The sequence below is a fragment of the Apus apus genome, chromosome 1 (genome assembly GCF_020740795.1).
Source record: "Apus apus isolate bApuApu2 chromosome 1, bApuApu2.pri.cur, whole genome shotgun sequence".
In the NCBI taxonomy this organism is placed as follows: Eukaryota; Metazoa; Chordata; class Aves; order Apodiformes; family Apodidae; genus Apus; species Apus apus.
The window spans coordinates 95,237,569-95,251,858 of NC_067282.1; the positions used below are offsets into that span (position 1 = coordinate 95,237,569).

General features: G+C 35.7%; 1 protein-coding gene across 1 annotated transcript in view; it reads left to right on the top strand.

Moving 5' to 3' along the window:
• ITSN1 (intersectin 1) overlaps nucleotides 1–14,290 on the top strand; it is a 142,088-nt gene that overhangs the window by 69,782 nt on the left and 58,016 nt on the right. Inside the window, exons 17-19 of the mRNA XM_051631369.1 lie at nucleotides 4,950–5,074; nucleotides 9,175–9,404; nucleotides 11,531–11,652. Coding sequence (XP_051487329.1) covers nucleotides 4,950–5,074; nucleotides 9,175–9,404; nucleotides 11,531–11,652 — 477 coding nt within the window. The remainder of the gene's footprint in view (nucleotides 1–4,949; nucleotides 5,075–9,174; nucleotides 9,405–11,530; nucleotides 11,653–14,290) is intronic.

Consider the following 14,290-nt stretch of genomic DNA (forward strand, 5'->3'; position numbering starts at 1 on the left):
GGCAATGGAAGATGCAATGCTGCAGTGCCTGGCAGTTCTCCTGGGCTGCGTCAACTACTTAGACTCCTTTCTAAAGGTCTCCATGCCATACTCAGGCAGTACACAACTATCTCAATCTGAGTGATGAACCTCCTCCAGTTATGTGCTTCACTTTACCGTAAACAGATGAGTGTGCAGTGTTTAACTAAGTTAGTATTTCATAAGAGGTCCTAGCACTAAAATATAACCAAAGAGAAGAGTTTATAATTTGATTCTTTATCTAATCGTTACTGCCTAGATGAGGAGTGTGCCTTGAATTGCAACCTGGGTAAGGTACTAGTTAGCTATTTTTCATCTTTTGCTTATCTGAAACAGCAAGATTTTAAATTAATTTTCTATTTTGGTCATGAAGTTCAGAATTTTTAACAAGAAAACATTTTAATGTTAAGTATTCTTACACAGCACTGTAACTTGTGATACCCAGGTATCAGAGAGATGGCCATACATTCCCTTTATCAAATCCCCCATAGCCATAATATGGGGCGAAAGGAGGAATTTTCTCTGTTCAGGACAAAGCAAGTGCTTTGGGAGCTGGGGAATGGGGTAGAAGAGCATTGCTGTGGGAAAGCCTCAGTGAGCACAGAACTGTAGGGTTCTTTTCTCTGGGATCAAATGCTCTGGTTTTTCTCAAGGGAGATTTGATGGAAACTATGTGTTGTAATCTCCAAAGTATCCTAAATTCTATTGTCTTTCTGTCAAAAGGCAAAATTTGGGCTTAATGTTGAGGTTTTCATAGCCATATGACTTGTCTGTATATAGTGAATATTACTCTGCTGTATAAAACATACTTTAATTCATATTCAGTATTATGTGGGTACCTAAATGTGGCTATTGTAACATCTCAAAATTATACTTGTTAGTCTGTTTGTGAATTAAGTGGAAAGGGTACAGTTTCTCTCTGCTTTTAAGGTACGACGTGCTTTGTCCTGCACACTAGAAACAAGCAAAGCATTGTTATGTCTTTGGAGTTGCAATATAGGATTTGTAAATGTACAGCTTTAAGTTGCTTGTGTCTGTAAAAGATGAGTGTAGGACTGTGCTGAATATTCAGCTGGCAAATGTGTCATTCTGTTGACTGTTGAAGTGTTACTATAGTTTTGTTCAACTGGTGTCCTGTAGCACTGTGGGAAGTGCTGATTCTTTCTCCCTCATCCTCCCACTGATACTTGGCAGAGCCATCTATCTTGTTACATGAGATACTGATCAAATCTTTATTTCCTCCTAGCTAATGCAACAAAGGATGTATATTGCATTTTTTAAATCTCAAAAATGTTCCATCCGGTGCAAGGTGTATAAACTAGGTTAGATTTTCTTAACTCTTACAGGTATGTCACAGAAAAAAACTCTTCACAGGATACTGAACTAGTACTTAGGTTTAGCTGGGAGGGAATAATGTGTTAAAATGTTTGTAGAAAACTTAATTATAAAAATGTCCCTTGAGATCCTAACTTAGCTGCGCATTTAGATAAAATGACAAAATAAGCAAACAAAATAATGTAATTATTAGGACCAGAGTTGGCAGCAGCACTTAACTGCTGTGGTGCAGCAGTTCATGATCCTGCTGTATGTACTCAGTATGAGAGGCTACCTCCTTCAGACAGACATGGAGGCATGGCTCATAGCTACAACTTTCACAGTTTTCTACTTGGCAGTGGAAGTGACATATATCATACATGTAAGATAAACTTACATGTCTAAACTATGATTAAAATATAAATTTTGGGCAAGCCTTGTATTTGGACATCTAGTGGAAGCAAATAATGTTTGGTGCACAGATGTCTTGCAAGTTGTATATTGTGTTTATGTATTTGCAAATTCAGGAAGTTTTCTGAAGGTGGGAAAATACCAATATTCCAAATTAGAGGTAGATTTCTCCTGATTCTGTGGATATAGATGAACTGAATCATTCTTTCTAGTTTACACGTCTTCTTAAAGTAAACTAAGCTCAGATACTTGCATCTGGGTTGTCTCACTTAAAGATTTTGAGGTTTATTGTTTGGTTTTTGTTTTGTTTAACTGTGATAGCTTCCATACTCTTCAAGAATTTGAGTTCCTCTTTCTTTGCCTAGCGATTATTTCTTTTCTACTGCTTATACACCAGAGGCTGGGATAAAGATACAAAGAGAAGAAAAAACAAACCTGGAAAGCATGGTTGTCTAAATAGCTTAAAATTTTGCAAGTAATGACAGATTATCTTCAGTGCTGCCTTATTAGAAGTGCATGGCTATCAGAGTCCTCTCTGTTCATTAGCAAGAGGAGTTCTTGCTGGCTAGGACTCAGAAGCTTGAGCTTTTTGGCATACAAAATTAAGTTACAGGATGAATGGAAGGAAAGCTAGAGCAAGTAGAACAACCAAGGATTTCTGAACAGAAGCCTGTGCAGAAGCCTAAGTAAACATAGGAGCCAAACCTGTGTTTTGGATAGCAGGCACTTTACTCAGAGAAGAGAAACAGCTAAAAATAATAAAAAGTATAAAAATAAACCCAGTTAAAAATAATGAATACTAGTCGAGGTACTTGATACTTCACAGTAGTATTTTGAGCTTCAAGAACTTCATAGATACTTAGTTTTATGGATTTCTGAAGTCTACAAAAATTCGTAATACTGTTGGCCCAGTGGAAAACTGCTTTCAGGTATACCATTTTCTAATCTATGTCCTTTCAGGTGACTGCTTGTCAGTCACCCTAATGCTAATATTCTTATGGTTGTGTATTTGTCCTTTGCACGTGTACATATATTTTGATACAAATAAGGGTTCAGGTGATCATGTAGATCATGTAAGGACTGTGATTCCCTCAGAGAAGGTGATTTGAAACAAGGGTAAAATCCCTTGTACCTCAACATATTAGAAGTATAACCACATTAAAGGATCTGAATTAATAACATAGAGTTATTGGAAATAGCTGTTCGCTCTGGTTAGCACTTCAGAAATATATGGTCCATTCAGGGGCCACCTCTAGCTCCAGGTGCAGCTGATCAACTGCAACCTCCCAATCCCTTTATTTTCTCATTGTTCTTAATGAGCCAACTGCTAAAACCCCATTATGTTCAATATTGCTAATGTATTTCTTTTTAAGTAGCCCTTTTTCTTAGTCCAAAATAAAGCCATGCATAAATGTTTATAACCATGAGCTTTCAAGGGTCAAAAAAATTCCGAAAAGCAATATCCTGCCTGAATAATTCTGGTGATTTTGCAAGAGTAGTTTATTTTACAATCTGTAATATCCATTATAGATCATAACTATCTACTAAGTTTCAATGTGACTATGGAAAGTAATTATGGTCATAAAGTATGGTATTACCCAAATTATCTCCATATTTCAGTGAGTTTCATGGCATTAGCAGAGTTTTAATTAAAACTTGTGTAAGAAACTGATTATCTCTGTAATGATGTTGAATTCAGTTTTCATTGAATTTGAAATTGAGGATCATTAACGAAATGAGACTGAGAGGTAGGATGAGTTTCATCTTAACTCTTTTTAAACTTTCATCTGTATATCAGAAGTGTTTTTAATCCCTCGCAGAGGTCATGTGCTACTCCTCTTTGTAATGCAGTTATTCTGACATCTTAAAATTTGTTGGTGCACAATGCACAGTCATTCAGCACTTATGCATGTATTACTTTCACAAACTAAAATTTTATATTCCATGCAAGTGCAGCCTGAAAATAAGTATTAACTTTCAATTTTTATGAAACTATAGCTAAGAAGTTTCTAATAATGTTGTGACTTTAACTTACTGAAACCTTTGTCATTTTGTCTCTTTGAATTGCTTGATATTTACTTTTTTGTTTTGAGTTTGTTTTGTGTTTGTTTTTTTTTACTCTTGCACAAATATATACATTTCTGTCAGTGCATGAGGATAGTTACAGGAGGTCTTCATCTGCCTAATTTGTAGATTGTGAATTTCTGAAAAACTATGAAAATACTTTCAAGATTAAACATGGCAATCCCTGAAACAAGCTAAATAAAGCTTTTAAGGATACAGGAACTTAACAAACCTGCATGATGTAAGTCATAGCGTATTTCAATAAAAGCAGACATTACTAAGACACCAATTTAGAAAAAAATTCCTAGTACAACCTTTTTCTCCATATTTTTGTCTGTACTATATTGTCATTAAAACATAATTTTTTAAAGTGAACTATATTCAGTAAAAAATTTCAGTTGTCATAGGTAAAGTTACCCTTTTTTTTCTTGTAACACCGAGGAGTTCAGGTGCAAAATTCTAGGTTATGCAAAGAGATTTGGGATAAGATTTGTATTTCTGTTAATGGGAGTTGGTGCAGAAAACATATTGAGGAAAAGATTATTTTAAAATGATTACTTATATTCTGAATGTTTCAGGCAGTCTTTCCAGCTAATTAGAGGAAAACTGATATGGATGAATACTCTATGTGCCATGATTCATTCAAAAGACATTGCTTAAGGAATTCCATTTCCCAGATATAAAGCAATCCTGAGGATTCTTTAGTAAATCACCATTAATTTCAAAATAAAATCAATTAACTGAAATACTTGCTATTATGAATAGCACAGAAGGCAGATTTTTGTATGGAAGTCAATAAATTAATTCAACAAACCAACAAACAAAATAAAACATAAGTGACTTTTCAGATTAAGCTTTGTCAAACTTTTGTCAACTTTTGAAAATCCCAGTAAAATAAGTGTTTCTTATTTTTTAACCTTTTAACATCTCAGGTTATATGGATCAAAAATAGGAAAACAGTGAGTAGTTGATAGACCTTTGAAGTCTACCTTAAATGTCTACCAGTGCACTTGGCAATACTGTAAGTTTGAACAGAGATATCCAACCATTTGCAAGTTTTGTTACTTTACTAATGACCCCATGTATTTTGTTATGATGATTCACATATGTGCTTACACAAGTATTTTACCTTTTTTCTCTAGGAGCTGAGGGAAATACATAACAAACAGCAACTACAGAAGCAAAAGAACTTGGAGGCTGAGAGGCTGAAGCAGAAGGAACAAGAAAGGAAGACAGTAGAAATAGAAAAGCAAAAAGAAGCTCAAAGGTAACAAATTGCTCTAATTTAAACCTTTTCTGTAGAGGTGTTAGAGTGCAAAGCATTTTGAAAACAAGCTAAATAAACTTTTTGTTCCCAGAAGCATAATCTGGTCTCAAATAATGTATCAGCAAGTGGCAAAAATACTTAGGACCTAGATCAAGTTTCATTGCAGTGCATATGATCCCTTTTAAAATTCAGGTGATCTCTTAATTTATCCCTGAATGAGAAATGTGCTATGGAGATGAGCTTCTACATCTGACTGACTTTTAACTGTCAGTGGTAGAGATTTCAGCAGTATTATTCAAATGTGTAGTTTACTTCTACACCTCATGACAGTGTAACTAACTAGCTCTGTCTTTTTTACTGTCATAAAATACAGAGCTAATGTTTTTCAGCTGCACACGTGGAAATCTATTTTCTACATGTATTTCTATTTATGTGAAATAAATGGCATATAGGCTAGCAAACAATTAAATTCTGACATTGTTTACCAGTCGCTGTTTGATTTAATCATAGGCAATTGTGGATTTTTATGCTCTTAATGTAGACAGATGTTGGTCAATAAATAAAAACAAAGGCCTGGGAACAGAGGCCTTATTTGTTATAGCAAAACATGGACTGTGACCTAAAGTGAATTGATAGCCTGTGTTATTACTTGGTCAGTAAGTTAATTTTTGCATTTCAGGAAAAAGCAAAACAAGGTTTTAGTGAAAATTCTATTTTCAAACAGAAGTCTTGTACATAGAAAGGAAATTAAGTTTAGATAATTCTTAAATAATTTACATAAGACCTATCCCTTTAAAACTCCTAAAGATCAACTTCAGGAATAGCAAACTTTCTAAGAAAACAGCTTTGTATCACAAAGACATGACTACACTAAAGATATTAATTACTTTGGAAATATATTGTTGAAAACAAGAAGGCTGCTGAGATACTGGAAGTGTATGAACACTAAAAATATTCTACTTCAGAATATTTAATAAAACACTCTTATTTCCTGCCAGAAAAATGGAAATTTAAAAAACAGATTTTAAAGTTGAAGAATTTCTGCCATGGAAACTTCATGACTGACTGTTCATGCTAGTTGAGCATTCAGATGTTACTGGTAATGCACAGCTTCATTCTTCCCAAAATTCAAGCTTCTAAATAATCATAATTGCTATACCTGATGATGAGCAATCTGCCAGTCTTACTAATAGACAACAGACACCAAAATTAATAATGTAAAAGGTTACTAATCATAAGCTGGATACTGCCCCATAATGATTACAGAAGTATATTGCTTTTTAATAGCTCTAGTGAAAGCAAAGACAGAATATTCTAAGGTAGTAATTATGTGCACTTTAACCTTTGGCTTAATGGATAACAACAGTCGCTTTATACGGAGAACTATCTTAACAGTTTTTTGTTGGTAATTATGCACTGAACTTAATTGAGCAAACTAAGATTCAGACATCTGTATTTGGGGAAGGTAGATGTCTTTTTGGAGAACTCTTATGGCTAATTAGTCTTAATTATTTTAAGCTATTCCATGCAGACTCGTATGATTATAGGAGTAATACACAGTTCCAAAGGGAAGAAACCCCCTACATTTGAGTTAAATAAATAGAACTTCCTCTTGGTGTTAGGGACAAGCACTCCCTTAGTGGTATATAATGCATTAGTGAGAGAAAAAGGAAATTAAAAGAGTAAAAGCAAGTATAGGTAAATCCCAGATTAGAGGCCATAATCCCCAATAATTAACACATGAGGAGTCTTGCAGTAAGGAAAAAACCCAAATGTTGTGTTTTCTGTTCCTAAGCCCAACCCATTGCACTCTCACCTAGTCTTCCATTTCTTTAGTTTCTCTTGTCTCTTCTTATTCCCTTCCTTGTCCTCAACTCATGATACTACCTTCCATAACAATCACAAAATTCTACAGCTTCCATGGAACCCCTTCAAGATATATATTCATCTGCTGTTCTTGCTCCAGCAGTTAGAGCAAACTTGGTTTTATGTGTGGCAAGATTTAAGTACTGTACTAGAAACATAATTAAAAATCTCACTCTCCCATTTAAAGCCCATCTGAGTAAACTCACCAGGTAAGACATGACTCGAGTCAAAAGAAATCTGGAGATTCTATGCCTATGTGGTGCAGCTTCACTGTTGTAACAAAACTGCTGAGTAATCAGCTCTGACTGCTTTGCAAATGAACATACAAAAGACAAATTCAGCAGTTAAAATAGGAGGTTGTCAGAACAGTGAATTTATTAACTTACCTGACTTTTCATTGAAGGCCGTAAAGTATTTAATTGAGGAGGAGTGATATCCTTCACGCTGATGTCTTAACCTTTACTCATTGTATGCTGAGGTGGAATATTGAAATGTTATCAGCAATGTCATTGAATCCAGCAATATAATTGAAAACCAAAAAAATGTTTGAGCTTCTAAGATAATAGCTGCCAGCTTAAACAGATTCTGGGTACCTTGACATCTCTCAGAAAATATTCTTATTGACTCAAAACTTACACTGATAGAGATGAGATTTTTGCCCTCTGGTGCCAACCTTCTGTTTGGAAAGTGAATTTTTCCCCTTAAGGAATTACATTTTTTTTCCACCTAGTGTTTGGCCAGTAATTCATGTTGCCCTTCTACAAAATATGATCTATATAGTAGGCTGAGTCTGTAATGGCCAGCCTGTTGTCATGTATTTGTCACTAATTTTCTAAGTATGAAGAAGATATTGGAAGTTGAATTGAACATGGAAGAAAATAAAGTGCACTGTGCATCTGTTAATATGCATTTACAGACATCTTTGCTGGTGAAAATTGTTTCTAGCAGAGAATATTTTTTCTTTCTTTGTGTTGTCCTCTGTCAAGGGGGAAGGACTTGTTGGCTTTGGCAGTTGTGAATGTGAAATTTTCTGAATAGTTCTGCAAAACTGCTATATGAAGCTTGCAGATATTCTTACTCCTTGCCCCTCAACAAGAGGTTCAGGACTGCCATATTTTCTGATCATGACCCTTTTTTTATTTTGTGGTCTTACCTAGAGATGTTTGTGGCTTTGAGAAAATAAGCAGAACCAATTTGTTTGATCGATATTCCTGACTTCTTCCTGCATTTTAGAGCTGAACTCAGTGCTGAGAAGATGAAAATTGAAGTGTATAATTTGCTGCTAATTTAGTTTCAGGGGAAATGTTAGGGTAACAATTCATAATAGAAAATGTCTGGTGATAGCTGTAGGGAACAGCTGTAGCTACAGGCCTAGATTAAATAAAAAGGAATTGTGGGGTAAATAAAAATGGTAACTTGCAAAACTGATATAGAATCGCAGAATCATAGACTCATACAATGTCTTGGGTTGGAAGGGACCTCTAAAGGTCATCTAGTCCAACCCCCTTACAATAAGCAGGAACATCTCACACTACAATCTCACACACTGCTCAGAGCCCTACCAAGTCCAACCTGTGTAAAGTTTAATACAATAATTAGAAAAACACAGGTTTTTTCATGTCATTGTAGAGAAGAGATCACAGCATAAATAATCGAGGTAACCTTTAGCATTTACAAATCTCTGAAAAACTGATGAGAAAAATACTGAATGTTTTTTACCATCTTACATTCAGCTCCAAAACATAGCTAGTTTATAATTTCAGTATGCTCAGGTTGTTCTGTACTTCTTGTAGAGTTCTGTGGAATCATATTGCAAAGGTATGGAATTGATATGTGAGTTAAAAAAAAAAAAAAAAAATATATATATATATATCAAAGGGAGTTTTTCAAATGCAAAGGCAATGTAACTCAAGGTAATGGAAGCCTGCACTCAGTAGTAGGTTACATGAAATAGTGTTCTCTCACTTGTCTGAGCGTTATAGCTCTTTTTTTATGAGTACATATGGATTCACAGTGAATCTTTCTGAATATTTCTCCTTTGCCCTTTAGGAGTCATTGTGTAAGAAGATGCTGTGGAGTAGTTGATAACTCAGCAAAATAAAATTAACAGCTCTTACAGGGTATGCAAAAGCTGTAAAGAGTATACTTTATGCTATAGTTCACACACAAGGACAACTGACTTTTATGGTCTTTTGTTTGACTGCCTTAAAAAAAACACCTTAATTGTCCAACAGGCGAATCCAGGAACGGGATAAACAGCGGCTTGATCGAGCACAACCAGAAGAGGAACTTCAGTGGCAAAAAAAAATACCGGAAGATGAAAAGCAAAAAAGGGAAGAAGTAACCAAGAAGAAGGAGAGTGAGGATAAGGGGAAGCAGGAAATGCAAGAGAAACTGAGTAAGCTTTTCCAACCACAGCAAGAGTCAATCAAGCCAGCTATCCAGGCTCCTTGGTCAAATGCAGGTAGGGGAAAAAAAATCAAGAAATGCTGCTGCAAATGCCTCTTGAACAATTCTTTCTGATTTGAATTTCCATTTAATACAGAAGAGTATTATGTTTCAAGATTGGATTGCTAATCTTATTAAAGTAAATAACGTAAGGATTGAGCTTGAGACTCCAAAAGTTGTTCTTTTAGGCTTCACTGATCTTCCTAGAAGTCTGATGTTTAGCACAGTGTAAAGCACAGGTGGTGAGACTCACAGTGCTAACTGAAGAGAGAATCTCAGCTGTAAGTTGTTGTAAGACTTTGATGGGTTTATGTAAAAAATTATTGCTGTACTTTTCTTTGCAATTCTTATTTTGGTGTGTGTCATGATTTGACTCAGGACTGGCAATTAAACCAGTGACAACAATGCCCTGGATCCCCTCCCACCCAGGTAGGGAAAGGAGAGAGAGAATAATGAGAGAGGTTTCCAGATTGAAAACTAGACAGCTTTAATGAAATACTAACAAAAAAAAATTAAGTACAGTTATATACAAATGTGTTCAGGAATGTGCAAAACCCAGTTGCCTCCCCCAGCAACTGCCAGAGCATCTCCTGAGCTGTGATCAGTTCTCAAATGTCCCAGAGCTACTGGAGAGAGCTGAAGAGCAGACAGGAGCTGAGGGGACAGTTATGAAGGTCAGGAATGCATGAGCCTGGGGATCCGTGGTGATGGATAGACAGAGTTCTCCCTGGATGGTGGCCATGGATGGAAGAGAAGGGAAGAAGAAACAGGCAGGGGCTTGATGTGCGTGATCCCTGACATTATACCAAGCTTACATAGATGTATGGAATGGAATACTTTGGTCAATTTTGCTGTCTGTCTAGTGTGCTGAAGGAACTGGCTGATGTAGTTGCCAAGCCACTCTCCCTGGTATTTGAAAAGCCATGGCAGTCATGTGAAGTCCCTAGTGACTGGAAGAAAGGAAACATGATGCCCATTTTTTAAAAGAGTAGAAAGGAGGACCCTGGGAACTACTGACCTGTCAGCCTCACCTCTGTGCCTGGGAGGATCATGGAGCAGATCCTCCTCGAAGACATGCTAAAGCACATGGAGGACAGCAAGGTGATTCAGGACAGCCAGCATGGCTTTACTAGGTGCAAATCCTGCCTGACCAACCTAGTGGCTTTCTACAATGGAGTGATTGCATCAGTGGACAAGGGAAGACCTATGGATATCATCTGTACGATATCCTTCTCTCTAAGCTGAAGAGATATGGGTTAGATGGGTGGACTGTTCAGTGGATAAAGAAAATGATCAGAGGTCTGGAGCACCTCTCTTGTGAAGACAGGCTGAGGGAGTTGGGGTTGTTCAGCCTGAAGAAGAGAAGACTCTGAGAGGACCTCATACCGACATTCCAGTGCCTGAAAGGGGTCTATAAGAAGGCTGGCAAAGGGCATGTAATGATCGGACAAGGGGTAATGGTTTAACCTAGAGAAGGGTAGATTTAGGTTGGACATTAGGAGAAAGTTCTTCTATATGAAGGTGGTGGATCACTGGAACAGGTTGCCTAGAGAGGTGGTGGGGGCTCCATCCCTGGAGGCATTCAAGGTTGGACTTGGTAGGGCTCTGAGCAGTGTGTGAGATTGTAGTGTGAGATGTTCCTGCTTATTGTAAGGGGGTTGGACTAGATGACCTTTAGAGGTCCCTTCCAACCCAAGACGTTGTATGAGTCTATGATACTATGCAAGCAGGCTCTGAAAGTATTTGTGAATAGCATTAATGTATGCAAGGACATCACTGTTCAAATTGAACCAGTGGTTGGTCAAATCTAACCTACAAATTCACTGAAACATTTGAGAAGTCATAGTGTGTTGCATCATAATTGCATGCTCATTTCTCTGACAATAATTGTATATATCATAAAAGTTAAAATATAATAGTATTATACCTGATGTTAAGATGAGAATGTAGTAAGAAAATTGTGTGTTAAAGAATTCATTTTCTTATTTCCCCTTGTGTTAAAGGGGGGGAAATATACTTCCTGCAGACAAAGTAAGGTTTGTTAACTTTTCTCTCCACTTTCACCTCATTTTTGAAATACTTAAAAAGAATGTGTTTTGATTTTATTTTATTTCTGTCTGTGTTTTTTTTTCATTTGCTCAGAAAAAGCTCCTCTAACCATTTCCTCTCAGGAGGATGTAAAAATAGTGTATTATAGAGCACTGTATCCTTTTGAATCAAGAAGCCACGATGAAATCACTATTCAGCCTGGCGACATAGTCATGGTAAGAAGTCATTGTGAAATTACTTGAAAAAATTGCTTAAGCTTTTCCACTTGTGTGATTGAAATTGTAAAGGGCAAGATTTTTTGCAGTCTTGAGAAAAATATTTGAGTGAATAGCAAAATGATGTGCTATGACATAGTAAACCTGTTAGAATAATGGGTAGCTTCTTACAGTTAATTTTAAGTGTAAAGTTTATGCATAATCTATGAGTTGATCATATCGGTATTAGAATCCTGAGCTGTGTGTGTCTGTCAATGTGTTTGAAAAGGTTCCTATACAGAAGTTATCTCAGTGAGAGGTTTCTTGTCCTCCAAGGTATGTAGGTAGAGTGGCTAAAATTTGTGGAATCAAAAACTGGCTTTGATAAATAAAGTGTATCTCTAATACAAAATTTACATTTTATAAGAACAGTACAAGAGCAGTATGAAATTATGAAATAACTTGGAAAATTTGCTTTATTGAGAGCATGTGATGTCCAGGGTAATACTGTATGAAACAATTACTCTAAACTACAAGATGGTTACCCTTCTGTCATGATCACATAAACATTATTGTAGTCTTTGTATGGTAGTGACACTTCTTCAGTAACACTGGAACTTTTTTTACAACTTTTTGACAGTTTTTGACATAATGATCTAGTACAATTGTAACTTGGAATTGTTTGTATGATAATTTTACTCTTTGGGTTTAAAAAAAAAATCTTAAGTCTTTTGTGAGATAGTTGTACATTTACTTTAAAGAGGATATACAGTAGATAAAATGTCCTTTCTAAAAAATGGAAACTTCAAAACTTAAGGATTTTGTTGCAGGTGTGTTCATACAGAATATTTTACTTTTTATTAAGTAGATGATGAGATACGGGGATGGGATCAGGTTGTATCTGTTGTGCTGAACTCTGGAGCAATATTTTGCATTTGTCTCTCTAAAATTATAGCTCTGTCATTAATAACTGCAGTTTTAAAATATATGTATTAATATTAACAAATCACTAGTATTATATTAACGTGCATATGTCTCTCTATAATTAAAGTTCCTAGTGTAACTATTAAATTATACCTTGTTCACTGTGAGAAAGCATTATTCATGATAGAGTTGTACCCAACAAAACAGATTTTAAAAGCTATTGCAGGGGGGTTGGAACTAGATGGTCTTTCAGGTCCCTTCCAACGCAACCCAAACCAAAAGTCTGTGATTCTATAATTTTGCCACAGTTTACCAAGAGTGGATTTTGGAAAAAAAAACCACTTTGTAGACTCTTGTAAGTTGTAGTGATAACTTTTTTTAAAAGTATGTTTTCTGGGGAGATGAGCCTTCATTTCTCAGCCTTTTTGGTTTGCTTGCTTTTTTTTTAACTGATTCAGCTGTGTCATACTGAAGTCTTCATGACATGACTCAGGAAGGGGCCCAGTGCCACTCTGAATAACAGTGCAATGTGTTGTTATTCTACATCAAGAAATAGTATTGGTCAGTCAACTGTTAAATGAAAGAGGATACAGAAAAGCTATTGAAAAATGCTGTGTCTTGCTTCTTGGAAAATAGATCATAGCCTAGGCATAGAAGTAAACTGTTTTTTTTCTTGAAGAAGGTAGACTTGCAGGGAAATAACATTTTTGCCACTAGTATATGATTTTAAGGAGCACTTCACACATTTTAGATAGAGACTTCGAGGTTATCTCAGTCTTCCTGTATGTTATCTCTGGACTTTATTTAAATTTACTCTATAAAACTAGAGTAACTACTCTTAATTTCCTTTATTTAACTTACTTTTGACAATAATTAAACCTGATGACTGATTCTTGTGGGATTTATCTCCTGCTCCGTAGTAATTGCTTAAATGGGCTACTCTTAGAAAAATTAATACAAGAAAGACACTTTCATGAAATATGTTATAATTGTGCCTTGCTTTAAATCATTGCTTTCCTGATGGAGGTTAAAAGGGAATGGGTAAGTGTGCTGTATGACTGTTAGGAAGTCTGTGCAATTTATTAATTTTCATAAATACAGATTTTGTTACCGTATAGTTTACTTGTTTTTAAATTCACCTAGGGTAAAAATAACAGACTACCAATTGTCTAGTATTGTCAAAAGTAATTTAAGTGCAATGGACAAGAACTTTTGATAATGGGCATTTGGAATCTTAGACTCTTCTCTGTCCTTAAGTGTTTGTCATGTCCAGTGGTTCTAAAAGATTGGAGTCACTTACATTTTTTGGAAAATAATAATTTACAAGCGTACATGTTAAAGTGTGTCTAATTTATGACATAAATGCAACTCTGTAGTTAAGCTGAACTATACAGTTAAGAGTTTCCTGTGAGCATCAGAGGAGCTATTGCTTAGAATAACTGCCTTCTAATATAGGCAAATTTAACACTTCATCACTTTAACATTTATGAATAGCTTGGTGTGTGAGGCTTGTGCCATCATGTCCTGTAATCATACAGTTGTGCAGAAGATACCACCCAAACTGTAACCACCATGAGCAAAGAGTCCAAGTGAAGGGTAAATCTATTGACTAAATCCTGGATGTAAATAGGACTGCAGAATTAATTATGTCAGAATGACTTGTGGCTTTAATACATGTATAGCTTGTAAATAGTTTTTATGACAGTGTAATGCACTTTTACACTGTGCATGAATC